Source organism: Salmo salar, chromosome 14 (genome assembly GCF_965601325.2).
Source record: "Salmo salar chromosome 14, fSalSal1, whole genome shotgun sequence".
Classification (NCBI taxonomy): Eukaryota; Metazoa; Chordata; class Actinopteri; order Salmoniformes; family Salmonidae; genus Salmo; species Salmo salar.
Window position 1 is genome coordinate 13,237,074 of NC_138304.1, and position 20,681 is coordinate 13,257,754.

Below are 20,681 nucleotides of genomic sequence, written 5' to 3' on the forward strand. Positions count from 1 at the left end.
GGCTCTGGTCCTCCGGGAGGGGGGGAGCGAGAGAGAGAGAGAGAGAGAGAGAGAGAGAGAGAGAGAGAGAGAGAGAGAGAGAGAGAGAGAGAGAGAGAGAGAAAATTGTCTAAGATCACACAGGACACCAGATAAGACAGGAGAATTACACCAGATATAACAGACTAACCCTAGCCCCCATCCCATAGACTACTGCAGCAAAGATATAGGAGACTGAGACAGAGGGGGTCAGGGGACACTGTGGCCCCGTCCAAAGTTACCCCCGGAAAGGGACAACCAGGCAGGATATAACCCCACTCACTTTGGCAAAGCACAGCCCCCACACCACTGAAGGGATATCAACAGGCCACTAACTTAATACCGAGACAAGGCCGAGTATATCCCACGAAGATCTCCTCACCGGACAAGCCCGAGGACAGGAAGGATGGAAGAGCACGAGCAGGCCAGTGACTTACCCTCCGTGATTATCACCTATAGTAAGTACAGCCAGTGGTGCTAGTCAGGGTTGGGTAAATGTAATCCGTTACAGTTAGTAGTTACCTGTTCAAAATTGTAATCAATAATGTAACCTTTTATAAAAAAAAACAACTCTAGCGTAATCTGATTACTTTCAGTTACTTTTATATTATGTTCACTTTAAGGAGCATTAGAAGAAGACAAAAAGGATCCGTCAAATGCATTTAGCATGCCATCAGTGGTCTCTGACTTGTGTTCAGACTTGTTCAAGTGGAAAAAACTTAAACCTGCTCCTTTTTTTCAATGCTGAATTGAATGTCATTGAGAAAACAGGAAGGTGTCCTTGTATTTTTTCACAAACATCCTTTGTGAATTTAAAATTAGGCCTAATCCAAGAAGTAATCATCTAGTTTTTCAAAAGTAGCTGTAATCTGATTACAATAGTTTTGCTGGTAATGGAACCGATTACAGTAAAAAAATTTTTTTAACTGATTACATGTAACCAGTTCCTCACCACCACTCAAATAAAATACAATTGTATTTGTCACATGCTTCGTAAACAACAGGTGTAGACTAACAGTGAAATGCTTACTTACGGGCCCTTCCCAACAATGCAGAGAGAAAGAAAATAGAGAAATAATAGAAAAATAATAACACAAAGAATAAATACACAATGAGTAATGATAACTTGGCTACATACATGGTGTATCAGTACCAAGTTGATGTGCGGGAGTACGAGGTAATTAAGGTAGATATGTACGAGCAAAGTGACTAGGCAACAGGATAGATAATAAACAGTAGCAGCAGCGTATGTGATAAGTCAAAAGAGTTAGTGCAAAAATGGCCAATGCAGATAGTCTGGGTTGCTATTTGGTTAACTATTTAGCAGTCTTATGGCTTGAGGGTAGCTGTTCATTGTCCTGTTGGTTCCAGACTTGGTGCATCGGTACCTCTTGCCATGTCGTAGCAGAGAGAACAGTCCATGACTTGGGTGGCTGGAGTCTTTGACATGTCAGTGAAGACACTTGCCAGCTGGTCAACACATGTTCTGAGTACACATCCTGGTAATCAGTCTGATCCAGTGGCCTTGTGAATGTTAACCTTTTTAAAGGTCTTACTCACACCGACTACAGAGAGCAAGATCACACAGTTGTCCGCAACAGCTGGTGCTCTCATGCATGGTTCAGTGTTGCTTGCCTAAAATGCAGCATAGAAAGCATTCAGCTTGTCTGGTAGGCTTGCGTCACTGGGCAGTTTGTGGCTGGGTTTCCCTTTGTAATCCATGATAGTTTGCAAGTCCTGCCACATACGATGAGCGTAAGAGCCGACATAGTAGGATTCAATCTTATTCCTGTATTGACGCTTTGCCTGTTTGATGACTCGTTGTAGGTCGATGCAAGATTTTTTATAAGCGTCCGGATTAGTGTCCCGTTCCTTGAAGGTGGCAGCTCTAGCCTTTAGCTCAGTGCGGATGTTGCCTGTAATCCATGGCTTCTGATTGGGATATGTACGTATGGTCACTGTGGGGATGACTTCGTCGATGCACTTATTAATGACGCCGGTGACTGATATGATAAAATCTTCAATGCCATCGGAATAATCCGGGAACATATTCTAATCCATGTCCTTGTTTATCTACGACTTCAAGAAACATAGAATATTGCAGTTCTTCAGGTCCCGTTGATAGTATAGTCTCGAACGGAGCTCGTCCAGTTTGTTCTCTTGTGACTGTATGTTCGGCAACAGAATGGAGGGTAGAGGCGGTTTATTTACTCACTAACGTAGTCTCGTTAGGATGCCGGCTCATCTGCTTCTCTTGCGCCATCGCTTCCTCTTTCGAGTCCCAGGGATTAGTGCCTGGTCCGAGTAAGAAGAACGTCTATAGCTGCCAACTCGTTGAAGTAGAAATGGTCTTTCAAATCGAGGTTAGTGATCACTTTTCTGATGACCAAAAGCTGTTCTCAGTCATAGGAAATTATGGCGGAGACATTATGTAAAATACAAAGGAAAACGCTGCACACTGCTTCAGGTGATTTTATTATAACAAGTGTGCAGCGTTTTCCTTTTTATTTTTCATGAATTCACCTACAACTCCTGTAAAAAAGGCAGCCGTGCTCCTCTCCTCTAATTAACTTCCCCTCACAGTCCCTTCATGTTTCCCTTTACTGTTAGTTTGACTGCTCAGCCTACCTAAATTATCCCTCACGCATCATAGACCTGCCCTTCCCAACCAATCAGAGCGCTTGGAAATGTGCATCTGGACACTGCACACTCCCACTCAGATCCGAGTGTTATCGTCATCCGAAGGGAGAAGACACAAGTTTCCGAGGACATTTTATTGTCGGCAGTAACACGAATGTCTGAATGTTGCGCGTGCAACATTGGGGTTTTTACATGCTGTGTAATAATAGGTAATTACCACCAATTACTTCCTGTTTCTTTGATAGCTTTCAGACATATGTTCTACTGTATGGCTGTTACTATTCTTCAATGTTAGAGTTGCCAATACGTCTTTGCCAATACTTCTTTGCCTGTGGCTCAGTTGGTAGAGCATGGTGTTTGCAACGCCAGCCTGGCAGATTCTCACACAAAGCTGGAGAGAGAGGGTGCCATAAATCTCGACCCTTTGTCAGCCTAAGTAATTGTCTTCTCTTTCTCTCTAAGAGGTGACTGTTTAAGTTTATATTGATGCTGTGTTTATAGCCCTTTATAGACATGTTGTAAGTGTAATGCCATTTGCCATTTATTCATGTACATATATGTATATTGTAAAGTTATAACCCTTAACTAATACTGTTTACATTTGTTCATATCTTTGTCTTATGAGCCACAACAAAAATATTCCAAGTCATTCGGGATGACCAAAGTCATATAAACATCTTCAAATGGAAACAGCTGTGTCTGCGAGTGTGCGGTGGTGACTATCAAGAGTACAGTGATGCGCCTCAACATCATGTTCTAACCAGACAGCACTATAGAGGACAGAACCAAACCAATCAGTTATAAGTATAGAGCGGGTGAGGGCATACCAGCCAACCGTTTTTACGCGGTCTTTCTAGCCGGATTTAGAGACCAACAGTTTTTCACATGGTCCGTCCTTTCTCCGGGTTTAGCGACCAATAGTTTTTACAACTCCAGCCCCTGCAAAAAGTACCTGGATGTGTGTATGTTCTTCAGTTTTTAACTGTTTTTATTTTACTAGGCAAGTCAGTTAAGAACACGATCTTATTTACAATGACACAATGGAGACATTATGTAAAAAAAAATCTTTAAAAAATTACGATCAGCATAAAAAAAAGCACAAAATTGCAGAACTGGTCAGGAGCCCGTTAAAATGGCTGCTATCCACTGCAGGGCCATCTGGTGCGAGGGAACACAAATAAAGAGCTGGTTTTACCACACACTGTTTGAAATGTTCATGTAGAAGTACAAGGATGCTTTGCTTACTGTGAATTTGTTTTGAGTGTAGTTTAAAAGGGTGGTCGTTTTATTTCCTGTGTTGTGTGTATTGTGGCTTTGCCTTTATTATGGTGAAGTTAATAATTGAGAGACCAAAATAGGTTATTCTTGCAAAAGACTCACTTTTTGTAACCTTGCTTGCACAGGTAGGAGAGACATCAGAGACTGTAATATTCTACCCTCTGCCCAGGCTTTTATCTGGGGGCCGAGGCTAGTAGACAGTTTGCCTCCCACATGAACAATGTTCTGTTGCCCTATACAGCTGCGTTTAGACAAAGAATATCTATTATATTGACAAGATAGCCAAGTGACTGCTCTAATGGAAATACATGTTCTCAATGATTGCAGGCAGGAGAGAGCAGGTGGGACCACTAGCCAATGAGAGGGCAGATAAACATGTGAACAACAGGCACAATTAAGTTGTTTTTATAAAAGTTGCAGGAATGCCCCGTGCATCATCCACCTATATAAGTACATTTGTAACAGCCTAAGCATTACGAAACGTTTTGGTTGAGGTAAATTCTCTCGCTCAGCCTCATCCTCTCCGATTTTGATATTGGTGTAGTTCGTTTTGCATTGCCCGGTACCCCGGTTGAGCTGAGTTTGTTAATTTTAGACCATTCCCTTGGCCCTTAAGCGAAATGTTTACTCAACCGGGGCACCGGGCCATGCAAAAACAAACTCCACCATTTTTACTATTATCACATCAGGGCGGGATGAACGAGTGACGAATTTTCGGGCAAGGGCGGTCCATTTAAAAACAATTCCTTCCTCCCTCGCCCTGCATACTTGTCAGACGCCATGAAACGTCATCAGAAGTGTACACTTGATTTTACGATTGAGAGGATAGGGTGTGTCTTTTAAAGTGTTTGGAATGTACAAGGTCTGGGATTTCCCGAGACTACGATGAATAAAATAGTATTCATACAATTTTTCCTCCCATCCAGTAGGTGGCGTGCTTTACCGTTTCTATTCATAGAAAGCGGTATCCTGTCTGCGACGTCAGCATATTTCACCAACTCTGCAGCTGCTTGGGAAGACTTTCAACTGAGAAGTTGAAAATTTTGCAGAAATGGTCAGTATTTTGTCATCATATGTTGACAATCCACAACATGTTCCGCGTATACTTGTAATTATGCATAGTCATGTCGGATATACGTTTCTTTGGAAATGGATGAGGGTGGATTTGTGCGGCATACTTTCGCCGGTCAGCTGTAGGCTAGGTTCCAGCGTGGCGATATGGCGCTCAAAGGCCTACCTCAACATTTCCAATTGCATAGAAACACGTTTGATGTAGATGTCAGCCCAAATGCTGTGTTTAGATGGTACGAGGTAGACGGCAAACCAGATGTAATTGTTTTTCAACGAGAACACAACGTTGAATGCCGTCAGCCTCCACGGTAAACGGGACTTGCCGCCAGAGTTAAAATATTTAAACTTCTGCCTGTTTACTGAAATCACTATAGTAATGCATACCGCCGCGCTGGCTTACTTTTGCCTTCAACCAAAAAAAAGAAATGGAACAAGAAGAAAACAAGTTTATGCCGAGGTGCACTTTGAAGATGCTACAAACTGTCCACATTTAGTTTTCCTCTGCAAACAAAACTAGTAATGCATAGAAAGCCAGACTACCCCATAGTAGAATTGTCTATATTTTTTACCTAGTGGGCGTGTTGTGTTCGCAGAAAAATATTAATCTACAGACGCATTCAAGTTACGAGTGTCATAGGGAGGGAAACATGTATTCGTACAAGCAGTCAATGCAAAACTATTCGTTACTGTCGCAGTTTTAATGACTTTTAAGATGGGGATCCCCGTTTACCATTCCTAATGTATGGACCCCCCCAAAAAAGAAAATCAAATACCCGCGCGAGCTGTACCATTTTTTAAACCCGGAAGTTTTAGCGGCAGCATGTTAAAACCTCTCTGGGCTAGGCGGGACGAATTCGTCCCACCTACGTAACAGCCACTTTAAGCCTGTGGCGCGATTTTCAAAACCTTAAAAATCCTATTACTTCAATTTCTCAAACATATGACTATTTTACAGCCATTTAAAGACAAGACTCTCGTTAATCTAACCACACTGTCCGATTTCAAAAAGGCTTTACAACGAAAGCAAAACATTAGATTATGTCAGCAGAGTACCAAGCCAGAAATAATCAGACACCCATTTTTCAAGCCAGCATATAATGTCACCAAAACCCAGAAGACAGCTAAATGCAGCACTCACCTTTGATGATCTTCATCAGATGACAACCCTAGGACATTATGTTATACAATACATGCATGTTTTGTTCAATCAAGTTCATATTTATATCAAAAACCAGCTTTTTCCATTAGCATGTGACGTTCAGAACTAGCATACCCCCCGCAAACTTCCGGGGAATTCGCTAACATTTTACTAAATTACTCATGATAAACGTTCACAAAAAGCATAACAATTATTTTAAGAATTATAGATACAGACCTCCTCTATGCACTCGATATGTCCGATTTTAAAATAGCTTTTTGGTGAAAGCACATTTTGCAATATTCTAAGTACATAGCCCAGGCATCACGGGCTCGCTATTTAGACACCCGGCAAGTTTAGCACTCACCATAATCATATTTACTATTATAAAAGTTTGATTACCTTTTGTTGTCTTCGTCAGAATGCAGTCCCAGGACTGCTACTTCAATAACAAATGTTGGTTTGGTCCAAAATAATCCATCGTTATATCCGAATAGCGGCGTTTTGTTCGTGCATTCCAGACACTATCCGAAATGGTAAAGAAGGGTCGCGCGCATGGCACAATTCGTGACAATAAAATTCTAAATATTCCATTACCGTACTTCGAAGCATGTCAACCGCTGTTTAAAATAAATTTTTATGCCATTTTTCTCGTAGAAAAGCGATAATATTCCGACAGGGAATCTCCTTTTCGGCAAACAGAGGAAAAAATCAAAGGCGGGGGCGGTCGGGTCACGCGCCTAAGCCCAGTGTCCCTTGATCGGCCACTTGAGAAAGGCGATAATGTGTTTCAGCCTGGGGCTGGAATGACGACATTCTGTTTTTTCCCGGGCTCTGAGAGCCTATGGAAGACGTGGGAAGTGTCACGTTAGAGCAGAGATCCTTAGTAAATGATAGAGATGGAAAAGAAGTTCAACAAATGGTCAGACAGGCCACTTCCTGTAAAGGAATCTCTCAGGTTTTGACCTGCCATTTGAGTTCTGTTATACTCACAGACACCATTCAAACAGTTTTAGAAACTTTAGGGTGTTTTCTATCCATATGTAATAAGTATATGCATATTCTAGTTACTGGGTAGGAGTGGTAACCAGATTAAATCGGGTATGTTTTTTTATCCAGCCGTGTCAATACTGCCCCCTAGCCCTAACAGGTTGTACATTATGTGGCGCTAAATATAACACGTGTCAATTGTAGACAAACTTGGAGTAAAACTCCACCCTACCTCAGTCATTTTGGAGTGACATAAATTGTGATGAGACAGATCACATTTTTTTTGTTGAGCAAGAGTAGTGGCATCCAGGGAAAGTGTGAGGGAGGGAGGGATGGCGACATTAACTGGTTTCTGTGAGAAGCACAGGCGTGTTATCCTCGGTGGCATTTGGCCTACATTATATTCATTGTGCTTATGCACTTTTTTTAGGGCCCAGCCTGCAGAAATATGTATTACATGGTAGCTGACACGCCTGAACCATTCGACAGAAGTCTGCAATGGCAGCTGTCTCACCTCTTTCTTTCTACAGGGCTTTGTGAAAGTCGTTAAAAGTAAGGCCTACTTCAAGAGATACCAGGTGAAATTCAGGAGAAGGCGAGGTACATTTTTCTTGATATGTAAATGCACATTCACGCACCCTTTATGTCATATTCTCGCCAACTTCTGGCTGCGGTTCAAACTCATAAAAGACACACCCTATTTGTCGTTGGTACAAATTATTAGCCAAGCAAGGGAAGTTTGCTACGTAAGCCCCTCAGCCCTAGTTTAATGGAGTTTGCGAGTGTACAATTATGTACACTGCGGGGCCTGAAACGCCCCATAATTCAATTTGCGATGATTGTACATCCGCTAAGAAAAGTCGTGCAAATTGTAAAACCTCAACATGGAGTCAACATACAAGTGAAAGTAAATAAGTTAGAAATTGGGCTACTCGTGCACAAACGTCTCGTAAAAGTAACGATGTTTTTGTTGGGTTAGCTTTTGGAAATTGTAGAAATAAAACATTTTCCTTCGGATGTTCCAGCTAGGCAGGCTAATGCTATTTAGCTAATTCATTTGCTAGCTATCATACATAGGCGTATATTAATAATTATATAGTTAATAAGTAGACATGCAATCATAATTGACCGTAGCGCATATAAAGCACCCATAAGCTAACAGTAGCTCAAAACACAATCGGCGGGGGATGAATTTCCAGGCAAGGGTGGTCCATTTAAAATTCAATTGCCCTGAGGGGAGAGGGTGTGTCTGTTAAGTGTTTGGAATGCAGCCACTGACTGAATAGAATGGAGAACAAACTTTAAAAAAAAAAAATTGACAAATGCTGGCATACTAACCAGTTGTTTGAATTTGTGATAAATTCACTGCTTCTTGATGATGATTCCAAGATCTCTGAGCAAATTGTAGTTGGTCCTTCATTTGCGGCGGCTGATGTTTTTTTGTTCTTTCAAGACGGGGCTGAGAGAAGCGAGACGAATGCACTACTAGAAGTGGTGAAGATAAACAGTCAAGTGATTGGCTAATTCTGGCATACTAGCCAGTTGTGTGTTTGGTGTGATTGTCTTTGACAGAGGGGAAGACTGACTACTTCGCCCGTAAGCGCCTGGTCATACAAGACAAGAACAAGTACAACACTCCCAAGTACAGGATGATCGTGAGGTTCTCCAACAGAGATATCTGCTGTCAGGTGAGTGCAGTGTGCAGGCTTTTGTCCCTGCCCAGCTCTAAGAATCTTGTTTAAAAACATTTTTTACCACATCCAGACCCTCACCACTTCTATCTCTGTTTCAGATCGCTTACGCCAAGATTGAGGGTGACCAGATTGTCAGTGCCGCCTACTCCCATGAACTGCCAAAGTACGGCATCACAGTGGGACTGACAAACTACGCTGCAGCCTACTGCACAGGCCTACTGCTGGCTCGCAGGGTAAGGGACACACACACACACGCCTCACGCTCATACACATAGAGGAATGCATAGGTACATGCACATACCATTGTGCAATCCCATAGAGATACGCAAGCGTGCACACTCGCGCAAAAATATTCTCGCATTTTCTCATAGTTAATTTCTCTGTTTTCATGAGGAAGCAGGTTGACGTCGCTGTAATTATACTGGAATGACTTCACCCTGAGTAAAGTTGTTTCTCAGGGTGTTGATGGCACCTGTGTAGCCATTCATCTGCACTGGCAAATGAATTGTAGATTTTTTAATAAAACCTGCCACTGCATCCTGTACCAGTATCATTATGCTGAAAAGGGAAGACAGACCTGTGTGTACAGTTTTCTGAAACTTATACTTTTTTTTTTTTGCGGTAACCTGTGACGCTGGTATGGGGATATTCTTTACCTGCTTTTACAGTCGTGTGGCCTCCGTCTATCAGTGAATGCAATTAATTTCAGTTTAGCAAGCTACTATTCATTTGAGGATATACATTTGCAACCCAGATTGCTGCGAAATGTTAGACTGCATTTCTCTAATGAAACATCGTTCTCTCTCGCTCCTCAGCTGCTGAACAAGTTTGGCCTGGACCAGGTGTACGAGGGCCAGGTGGAGGTGACGGGAGATGAGTTCAACGTGGAGAGTATAGACGGCCAGCCGGGGGCCTTCACGTGTTTTCTAGACGCCGGGCTAGCCAGGACGTCGACGGGCAACAAAGTGTTCGGAGCACTAAAGGGTGCCGTTGACGGTGGCCTGTCAATTCCTCACAGGTTAGTTGAGTGCAGGTTAAAGCTGAATATGGATCCCCTTTTTTGCCCATCTAGGACTTGAAATGTCCTATATGATCAACACAGAGGGGTAAAGTATTATAGTTCTCTCATAAACCTGTAGTGAAGGCTGAACACCTCACTGCGGATCCTGTCGGGAGATACAAATGTGTCCACGTCTCTTCTCTTGCACTTCATCGGAAAATGTTTGCCCGAGAATAGACTATCAATTCTGTAATACGACATTGCCTTTTTGTCATCTTAAAATGTGATTATGGAAAACTTCGTTTTTAATTTGACTATTCAAAGTCACTGTCCACTAAATCGACCAAAGTAATCGTTGTGGTACCTCTCGCTCCTCAGCACGAAACGTTTCCCAGGCTATGACATGGAGAGCAAAGAGTTCAACGCAGAGATGCATCGCAAACACATCATGGGCATGAACGTGTCGGACTACATGAGCTACCTGATGGAGGAGGACGAAGACGCCTATAAGAAACAGTTCTCCCGCTTCATAAAGAACGGAGTCACTCCAGACACAGTAAGGCCATTTTACACAGGCCACTGAATCAGACATTAGTGACGGGAAAGCCTGTACTCCTGATCCTGTAATGGGAGAGTATCGGTTGGTTTGGCAACTCCTTTTAAACACGCTACGTTAAATTCGCTGCTTCTTGATGATGATTCCAAGATCTCTGAGCAAATTGGAGTTGGTCCTTCGTTTGCGACGGCTGATGTTTTTTTGTTCTTTCAAGACGGGGCTGAGAGAAGCGAGACGAATGACCAGATAGGGCTGTTGGTTTTCTGTGACTCTTGTCCTGAACTGTTTTTGTTACCTTACCTCTGTCTAAACAATGTGTTCTTTCAGGTAGAGGAGATGTACAAGAAAGCACATGCTGCCATTAGAGAGAACCCAGTCCACGAAAAGAAACCCAAAAAAGACGTCAAGAAGAAGAGGTGGGTTTGGTACACAGTTGCTGGCTTTTCACTTGGGAACATTTGGATATTGTGCATTGGGGTAGTGCTTCTTTATGATGATACAAAGTATGCTGAGCAAAATGTAGTTGGTCCTTCATTTGCAACAGCTGATGTCCATTGTCCTTTCAAGACGGGGCTGAGAGAAGCGACTATATTGTAGATCCACTGGTAGCGTCAACATTGAGCTATCGGTCTTTAATCTCATTCACTGTGCTGATGGTTAATGGGGGTATTGTTTTCTGTCGCAGGTGGAACCGCGCCAAACTCTCGTTGGCACAGAGAAAGGACCGCGTCGCCCAGAAAAAGGCCAGCTTTCTACGAGCACAGGAAGCAGAGGCGGCGGACGGTTAGACGGACCACTGGCTTAATAAATGTATTGCAAATGACTTTGTTTCACCGTCACTTTGCGAGAATGGCTTCCTGTATACTGCCGTTTTTTATATTTGAGGGAAATTCTGGTGTGATTGAATGAGTTGATTTAGCAGGTCCTCCCATTCTGTTTTTAACATCCTTTACTAGTCTGGGCATATTTTTTTTCATACTCACTGCACAGACAGTCAGGATAATCCACTTTCAACTCGACTGAGACCACAGTGGTGAGTGGTATGTGATTTTTATTGTGCAAAATCATGCTGGTTCAAACGTCAAGGTAAACATGGAAACACATCAGGATTAGTTGGTCAGGATACATTGCAATTCATCCCTCAAAACCGAAGGTCACAGCTGCATTTAACTCCTTCAGAATCCACATCGGACTGGGGTTCCTTTTTAAAAGATGTACAGTGTGACCTACTTGTTTAAGTTTAGGCTTGAAAGAACGTAGAAACAGCAAGTCAAATGCAGTTCATGTAGATAACAAGTCTGGTGTTTTCAGCATGATCTCTAGCTTGTACAGAATATGGTACTAGTATGCTACACAGGGTTTAGTGGGAAACTACAAATGTTTGAGAAATGTACATGGTACGCAAACTGGCTCTTGTCGGAGGGTGGAGAAGAGCCTTTAATTTGTCCAGTTTTGATGCAGCACTGCTATATGCCAATACAAATCATCAAGTGAGGAAGGGTGGTGAAATGTCCAGCAAAGTGGATGACTCCATGGGATGTGTCCCAGTATCTTACCTCCTGAAGTATACACTCGTTCCACTACTTCCCATGAATCTAAACGCAATGGATCGACTAAAAGGAGTTCCACCATATTGGTAATACCGGTCATTTCAAATCATGGCAGGAAAGATTATTGGGACAAAGCCATAGACTTCTATACGCTTTCCCCGGTTATATATATTGGTCACATTGTCTTCATGTAATGTGCAAGTGTACTTAATGTGTAGTTCATACTATCACTTCAAAATGTTCCATGAGCTCCTTCATAAACAGCAAATATCTCTACAGTTTCCCAGCATCCTGAATATGAATTGTAGTAGTCCATTCTTCCAACGACTCATGCCTAGATTAAATTGGGTCAAGCTTTAGCCAATGTTTTGGCGGTGTCTGAGGTGGAGCTGTCAAATCGGTGAGCGGCTGCTTTTGATTGTCATGAAGCCACTTGCGCTAGAAGTTCAGAACAAGAAAGTGTAGGCTATATAGAAATAATGATGCTCACATTGAAAATCATTCATCAGCCTAATTGAGGTCTAGACTGCATCTCACAGTAGTGTTCGAAGTTGTACGTTTTAATTTATCTTAGAGGGAATTGTAAAAAGGAAAAATATCTCCGCACCAACATCAAAATGTGAAAATGGCACATTTGTTACGTAATAAAAAAAAGGGGGGGGGGGGGGGGGGAGATTTCCAATGACGTCAACCAATTACGCAATGTCTACTCATAATTGGTTAAAATCACACGATGCACACCGATGGTGTCACTGGAAACACTTATCCTCGAGTTTTACTGCAAAACAAAGTAGTGATAAAATAGCTTTTCTAAAGGTATGGACTAAAGGGCGTTCCACCATATTTCGAATACCAGTCATTTACTTTCAAATAGGTATAATGCCAGGAGCCGCTGGTGGATTTGACAGCTCTAATGCAGTTACACCGCCAAAACAACTGCTATGCAGCATAAAACGGGTGGTAGATAAAACAATATAGTACGTCTTGAATGAACGATCCACCAAAATGGTTGAGTTTTTAGAAATCATTTCCCCAAAGGCTTCTCTTCCCAAGCCACTGCCAGTAGCAGACTTGTCAGTACGTCTTAATTCTTTGAGCATCATGAGTCTTTAGTATGGGAGATCTGTCTCCACAGCAGAGCTTTGAGGTTGTTCAGGATGAGTGAGTGTTCCATGTCCATCTGGCCCGCTGAGCCCCTGAGGGCCATGCAGGCATACAGCTGCCTCTCTAGCTCCTCTCTCAGCTCCGACGGCGCTCCCCTCAGGAGGTAGTCCCTCAGCGCCCTGCACGCCTTGGCCAGGTTGGGCTGGGTCACCTCCTCCCTGCATCGTTTCTGAGCCACGTCGCATGATGTCCGGCAGTCCGCCCCCAACAAGCAGTCGTCGTCCTTCTCGCAGTGCAGCGCGCGCATGGTTCGCCTGAACGCGTCCTCGGAGACGATGGCCCTCGGGTCGGTGAGGCGGAGGTCGTGGCGGTCTGTGTAGCCGAAGTGGCCGGCGCTCAGGTCGCACATGAGGAAGCTGCCGTAGTTGCCGTGGAAGATGTCCTCCACCAGCTCCAGGAGACCCATGGAGATCTTGGCTTTGCGGGGCCACGAGGGGGTGAACCACTGGTCCATGCTGCGTTGGGCCCCACTGGGGACCCAGGCCTCCAGGGGCCAGGGGAGGCTGACACCGTAAAGGGGGCCATAGGGTACCCTCTCGGTCATGTACAGGTCTCCACAGAAGCCCATCAGACGAGGGGTGTGGCCCCGTTCCTGGAGGAGCAGGCCCAGCAGCACCTCGTCCAACTGGAGAAGAGCCCAGGTCGAACGGGCCTCTGGGAGCGAGACGTGGCCGTCCTTGTTGCCGTCGGCGACACTGAGTATTTGGGTCACCAGGCTGGCCAGATTAGCTTGCTCGCCCAGTTTTGACTGGAGAAGGGAGAGAGGGGGAGTAAGTGGAGAGAGGGGGAGTAAGTGGAGAGAGGGGGAGGAAGTGGAGAGAGGGGGAGGAAGGACATGAAGAGAGGTTTAAAATGTATCCTCTATAAACTATGCAGATTTCAGTAAAAATGTTGGTGCGATAAATAACCAAAGCATCAAAGGACTTCGATGGAGACAAAAACCCATGTCAAAACGGTATGCTGATTATTTGCGACAGCATCTGCTGACAGTCAATAGCGGCAATAGTTCCAAGACCTTGAGGTGATTGAAGACCATCTCGCGGAACTTCTCCACAGACGTTCCGCGGGTGGGTTTGTCGAAGACTGCAGCCTCTCTCCGGGGCTCCGGCTCCTCTCCCAGCTCATAGTGCAGCACCTCCCCCACCTGGCAGCGGATCACCCCGTCCATGTCACCCCAGCCACCTGTGTACACCTGAGAGCCCCAGGCAAGAGGAACGAGAGGGACAACCAGAGATGCATTACATTATTTATACACCTAATGTCAATAAGAACTGATGGTACTGAATTACTATTCTGAACTGACGGTGCATGGAAATACTATAGTGAACTTCTACTGAAGACACCGCGCCCTTCAATAAAACCATTGGCCACATACGGGAACTTGCTGAAGTGCCTTGAGTCAACACCAGGGCTGTAGGTCCGGGTCCTAGGAGGATGCACTGATCTAAGATTGGTTTTACTAATCCTGGACCTGTACTTGGTACAGACCAAGACAACTTGTACAGTACAGTAACCCCTGCAGCTCAGAGGTAGGGTGCACGGTCTGTTACCACACCTGGTTGTTGGGGCTGGTAGAGAGGCACCTGCCCAGGTAGAGGGTGTCTTTGTCACAAAGGCTGCTGCAGGCCGAGCCGTCAATGATGCCTCTCCTGTATTTGTCACACTGGGGGAGCAGTGGACATGGGTCGGTGTTAGTCTCTCTCTCTCCATTGCTTACAAAGTGAGATCTATAGAGGGCGGACCACTTGTGAAGATGGGTGAGAAATGCTATGGGTGATGCTCTATAGCAGTGCTACTGCCACCACTACCACTTTAGTGCTGCCGCCCCCCACACAGTGTTGTCATACCAATCTGGCCCCACTGCCTGTTCAAAGCACTCCTCCTGTCTTTCCTGTAGCCCCTACCGACTGTCTATCAATAAACACAGCAAAATATGTAAGAGAAGACAACAACAACAAAAAACAAGTGGATCATGGATATGACTGATGTGTCCGTACTCACTATGGCGTTCTTGCACTCATGTCCTCTGCACAGCTCGGTGTAGTTGGAGTACTGGACGTAGATCACCCAGCCCCCGACAAACACAGTCAGCCAGGTGAGGAACAGGTATTTCACCCGCACAAAGGAGATGCGAGCCTACAGGTGTCAAACAAAGCAAACCGGCTTAGTCGTTTACTTTATTCTTCACCTTCCCTTTAAAATGCATAAGCATGCACCAATGCACCAATGAGTAGAGCATTAAGTGCACAATGTTTAACCACCATGTTCAATCTACCACATCGTGTTGTAAAATAGTGTGCCAAGACCCCTACCCGACACAGTAAACATCATTCCATCTAATTCTAAAGTGCAGTTGTCCGTTCGATTTGAAATGTATCTGAAACTGTGGATTTTTCATTAATGGCATGAGGTGAGGTATTCTGTTAGGATTCTGGACTTTTAACGGGACACATTCACATGCGTCTACAAACAAATGGAGTGAGAGAGAGAGAACAAACCCCTATTTTGCTATGACAGTGAAAAATGAGGCCAGCCTGGTCAATGGCGGTATACTAATTAGCGCATCCTAATCAACACCGTCATGTGACCAACAACAGACAACCAGCGGTACTGTAGTTTCCACGGTGACAGTGGGGGGGGGGGGGGGGTCACATAATCAAGCTATTGATCTCATAACCACAGTGGCCCGTTGAGACTAAACATCAAGAGTTCTGGGGTTGACTGTTGGTTTGGTCTTAATGTAACAAGACTCTAGACATGGTTCTAAATCAATGGAGTTACGACCTAGGCTATAGGCTGTGTCACAGGCCTCATATCACATGACAAGATAACGAACGGCCTGTATGCAGTCAAGAGGCTTACGTTCCAATGTCCATACCAGCATACTACCTAGAATTCATGCCTAATCAGGGATTGATGCCAGGGATCAGAGATTGACTGCCCCACTGCCCTGCCAATAAATTGCATCATACTGTGTGTGGATATCAAAACAGAATCAGAGTATGTCTGAAAGGTAAACTGTGACCAATAAGATACTTGTGAGGGGAAAGGGACAAGTCACCTTTGATTTTCTCTGACTAAGTATTTCTAATCAGGACTCTATGATCAAGCCTGGAGCTTAGAGCGGTGTTGTTTTGGGATGAGAAGAATAAGCTTGAACCATGAGGGAGTTATTGCTTAAAGGGGTTAGAGAGAGAGGGGCCGCCAGAGGTAGGACCAAGTCACTGTTGTTCGAGTCACAAGCCAGGCCTCATTCTGCAGTGAGCAGTAAAGTATTGTTCTAACAACAACATCTCTTCAGGAGGATGTAACTTTAGAGAACGTTCAGATTGAAATGTTGTGTAAAACAGATACGATTGTCTGTCAGAAAGAAGAAAAAAAAATCGTATTGAGCGATTTAATCATGTCTGCTCTACTTGTTCTATTTCTATCTGCAAATTTAATCATGTCTGCTCTACTTGTTCTATCTGCAATGTTCAGAACGTTTCACATCACTGAATACATCCCAGGCTGCTTTTCAGATGGTAGAACAACTATTGAGTACAGCAAAACATGGGAACAGAATACAGTTAGAGATGGGGGGGAAATCAAACAGTTACATATTGGGATATTATATCATATCGTTTTGACAATATTGGAATATTATTTTTGCAATAGTATGTTTGCACCAAATGCCAGTATTTTCCCTTAGCTAATTCTCAATTTTCTTTTTAAAAAGGGAGCCAATTTGTTTTCAGCACTTTTATTTCCATGACTGATCAAAACTTGTTGTTTTCTCAGGCTCTCTCGTCCCTTTGTAGTAGTCATATGGTGAGCAATATGTTTGGAACATCGAATCGCAATAAAATCACAGTATTGAATCGCAATACATATAGAATCGTGAGAATTGCAATACATATCCTATCGGCACCTAAGTATGGTTATAATATCGTATCATGAGGTCCCTGGAAATTCCAAGCCCTAAATACAATCATGTGCTATTGAATGCCCTCAACATACTGCAACAGAAAGTCCTCTAAAATGTATTCTGTGGTTTGAATAAGTTACATATTATATAAAAGTCTATTACATATTTAACAAAAACATTGGGCTCCCAAGTGGCGCAGCAGTCTAAGGCACTGCATCGCGTTCGATTCCAGGCTGTATCCCATAGGGCGGCGCACAATTGGCCCAGCGTCGTCCGGGTTTGGTAGGTAGTCATTGTAAATAAGAATTTGTTCTTAACTGACTTTCCTAGTTAAATGGAGGTTAAATTAAAACAAATTATAATAATAAGCAAAGCAAGCATGTCAGACATTGAGAGCAACGTCGACATTACCATAGTGATGGATTGGGAACCATAGTAATAGGCTGTGCATCACTGGCCAGAGTGAACAAGCAACTCTGTCACATCCAAGCTAAATATTATTTTTACATTCTATCCAACCCAAAACAGACACACTCACAGCGCGTGTTCTGTACATCAGTGCATACGGTCCCTCTCACCCTCTTCCCACTAAGCTTCTTATGGTATAGGGCTAGGTTCCCCCATACATACATATATTTTAAATTAATTGTTGGACATAAAAGACTAAAAATACCAGGAAATCAGCTCATTTTTACATTTTAGTCATTTAGCAGACGCTCTTATCCAGAGTGACTTACAGTAGTGAATACATACATTTCTTTTTTTTCTCTCTCCGTACTGGCCCCCCCGTGGGAATCAAACCCACAACCCTGGCATTGCAAACACCATGCTCTACCAACTGAGCCACAGGGAAGGCTCCAAGTGATTTTAATTTTGGAAATCTGTACAAATATTCCAACGCATAATAGAGAGACGTGATAGTATACAATTGTAAGCAAGGTTTGAAATGACTATGTTTTAGACAGATATTATATCCGTTTGGACTTCTACGTTCCGGCTCCCCGACCATCCGCTTAAGAAAAAGGCTGAATCTACACTAAACAAAAATAGAAACTGAAATAAAAGATCCCATAAATGTTCCATACACACAAAAAGCTAATTTCTCTCAAAATGTTCCACAAATTTGTTTACATCCCTGTTAGTGAGAATTTCTCCTTTGCCAAGATAATCTATCCACCTGACAAGTGTGGCATATCAAGAAGCTGATTAACAGCATGATCATTACACAAGTGAACCTTGTGCTGGGGAAAATAAAAGGTCACTCTAAAATGCACAGTTTTGTCACAACAATACCACAGATGTCTCAAGTTTTAAGGGTGTGTGCAATTGGCATGCTGACTGTAGGAATGCCCACCAGAGCTGTTGCCAGGGATGGTAATGTTAATTTCTCTGCCATGTTGTTTTAGAGAACTTGGCAGTATGTCAAACTGGCCTCACAACCGCAGACCACGTGTATGGCGTTGTGAGGGTGAGCGGTTTGCTGATGTCAATGTTGTAAACGGAGTGCCCCATGGTGGCGGTAGGGTTATGGTATGGGCAGGCATAAGCTACAGACAACAAACACAATTCAATTTTATCGATGGCAATTTCAATGCACAGAGATACCGTGATGAGATCCTGAGGCCCATTACCATGCCATTCATTCGACGCCATCACCTCATGTTTTAGCATGATAATGCCCCATGTCGCAAGGATCTGTACACAATTCCTGGAAGCTGAAAATATCCCAGTTCTTCCATGGCTTGCATACTCACCAGACATGTCACCCATTGAGCATGTTTGGGATGCTATGGATTGACGTGTACAACAACGCGTTCCTGTTCCCTCCAATATCCAGAAACTTCGCACAGCTATTGAAGAGGAGTGGATCAACATTCCACAGGCCACAATCAACAGCCTGATCAACTTTATGCGAAGGAGATGTGTCGCGCTGCATTAGGCAAGCGGTGGTCACACCAGATACTGACTACTTTTCTACCTATTTTTTTAAGGTATCTGTGACCAACAGATGCATTAATTTATTCCCAGTCATGTGAAATCGATAGATTAGGGCCTAATGAATTTATTTCAATTGACTGATTTCCTTATTTGAACTGTAACTCAGCAAACTCTTTTAAACTGGGAATAAACAAAAAATCTGTTTCGTTTATATTTTTGTTCAGTTTTGTTGATGATCCCTGGTATCGGGGAATTGCAGGCCCCCCAGTGCCCAATACTCTTGGTTCAGCCTTACTATCCAGATCATTCCTGCTGTGCCACTGGATAAACAAACTGTTGCAGCTGCAGAATCACATATGCCACTGGTGGCCTCAAGCAAGGACAAAGGTGGTAGCCCAAATGAATCTGAGTAAATTCAATATGAGTGCATTAAGCTTTATGTAATAAAGTGTAGCCTAGTGCCCTAGTCCCATAACATAATAATAGGCCTAATTTATTTCTGCCAGTTCTTAGGGGTAGGCAGACTATTTTTCCAAACCAAATTGACGCACCTCATGGTAGCATCAACAATTTCAGCATGCAAGAATATGCATCGCTGCCAAATGTTTGCTACCTCCATGAACTGCTGTGTAGGCTACTATTAAATGAACATTTTAGTCCCATCAGAATTTTAAGAGTCTGCACGACAAAATGCATATACTAGTTACAACAATCAGCGACAGTAACCACACGGTGTCAATCTTATTGACTGCAAGCTCTGTCAATATAAAATGTGTAAAACGCTTTAGAATAGCACTGTTACCTGGAAAAAGAATGATTTCTTTATCCAGGCCCGTGGAAACAGACCTCTCGCCATCACAAAAATAGACCATCTCAATACGTGGAACTGCGAAAGAGAATCCAAATAAATGGAGTGAAGCTGGAGCTCATGAAGAGACTGTCCGTGTTCGTAGGCTACACAATTTTCAGTTTCCAATGCGTTCGAAGCACATTCTAGATTTCACAAAATATATTCTAACATCGAAAATCTCCCGGTACCCGATTATTCTTAGTTCTCCATTTGTGTAGTTAGCCTACAGCCAAAGACCGGCTCTTTACGCAGTTCACGGGTCGGGCAGCGCTGCTGTCTTGCTCGTGCAGCTGACTAGTATTCTGCCAGCAGCACAACGGATGACGTCACGGTAATATGGTCAATGAGAAAACCTTCAAAATAAAACAACACATTTCCAAATATTGCAATGCGGATAACTCATTCAAAAGACATTGCATTTTAATCAATGGCCAACAAGGAAAGACAATTAGTAATTTAGGAAAACAAATACAAAATATGGTTTTAAAAAAACAAACATTTTTAACCAACAATGAAAAAACACTATCGTTGACACTGGTATGTTGAGAATATTGGGCTGCAGAGAGAACTTTTCTACCGTTCTCAGAAAAAAGTGGGGTGGAAAATACTCAGTAGGGTCTCTACTAACCAAATATGTGTCGTTTTGGAAGGGGGACTGTGCCATACATATCCTGTAATAGACTGTACATGGGATACATATTGACTTGTAGAGAGAACGTTTCTAAGTTTTGCAGACTCAACTGTGTAATTCCAATAACATGCATTTGTGTATTTCTTTAAATATTGTCTACACAATAGCTTTCAACATAAGAGTATGTGTGTGTAAAGTTTCAAAATAAATGATGGTGTGAATAAAACAATATAAAGAATGAAATGTTATTATTCAC

The 20,681-nt window shown here is 43.2% G+C and overlaps 2 protein-coding genes and 1 non-coding gene across 5 annotated transcripts; 2 read left to right on the top strand and 1 right to left on the bottom strand.

The window, feature by feature from the left end:
- The first annotated feature begins 2,777 nt into the window (after window positions 1-2,777).
- On the top strand, window positions 2,778-12,216 carry LOC106568981 (large ribosomal subunit protein uL18). 2 transcript variants are annotated; one of them, XM_014139909.3, is made up of 9 exons: window positions 2,778-2,867; window positions 4,863-4,990; window positions 7,666-7,735; window positions 8,708-8,823; window positions 8,928-9,062; window positions 9,645-9,847; window positions 10,208-10,385; window positions 10,713-10,801; window positions 11,071-11,208. In XM_014139909.3, exons 2-9 carry the CDS (start codon window positions 4,988-4,990, stop codon window positions 11,171-11,173), a joined length of 897 nt encoding a protein of 298 aa, XP_013995384.1. In that variant the 5' UTR covers window positions 2,778-2,867; window positions 4,863-4,987; the 3' UTR covers window positions 11,174-11,208. The 2 variants fall into 2 exon arrangements, with proteins under 2 accessions (XP_013995384.1, XP_013995385.1); XM_014139910.3 differs by lacking the exons at window positions 2,778-2,867; window positions 7,666-7,735 and having other exon boundaries at window positions 4,864-4,990; window positions 11,071-12,216.
- On the top strand, window positions 9,890-10,013 carry LOC123726952 (small nucleolar RNA SNORA26). Its single transcript, XR_006759059.1, has one exon. It is a non-coding gene; the product is annotated as a small nucleolar RNA SNORA26 (small nucleolar RNA).
- A 534-nt stretch (window positions 12,217-12,750) lies between the features above and the next one.
- LOC106568980 (divergent protein kinase domain 1A) lies at window positions 12,751-20,079 on the bottom strand. 2 transcript variants are annotated; one of them, XM_014139907.3, is made up of 5 exons: window positions 19,747-20,079; window positions 15,101-15,235; window positions 14,655-14,762; window positions 14,115-14,291; window positions 12,751-13,847 (listed from the first exon to the last, which is right to left on the bottom strand). In XM_014139907.3, exons 1-5 carry the CDS (start codon window positions 19,798-19,800, stop codon window positions 13,035-13,037), a joined length of 1,287 nt encoding a protein of 428 aa, XP_013995382.1. In that variant the 5' UTR covers window positions 19,801-20,079; the 3' UTR covers window positions 12,751-13,034. The 2 variants fall into 2 exon arrangements, with proteins under 2 accessions (XP_013995382.1, XP_013995383.1); XM_014139908.3 differs by lacking the exon at window positions 14,655-14,762.
- Between the last annotated feature and the right edge of the window lie 602 nt (window positions 20,080-20,681).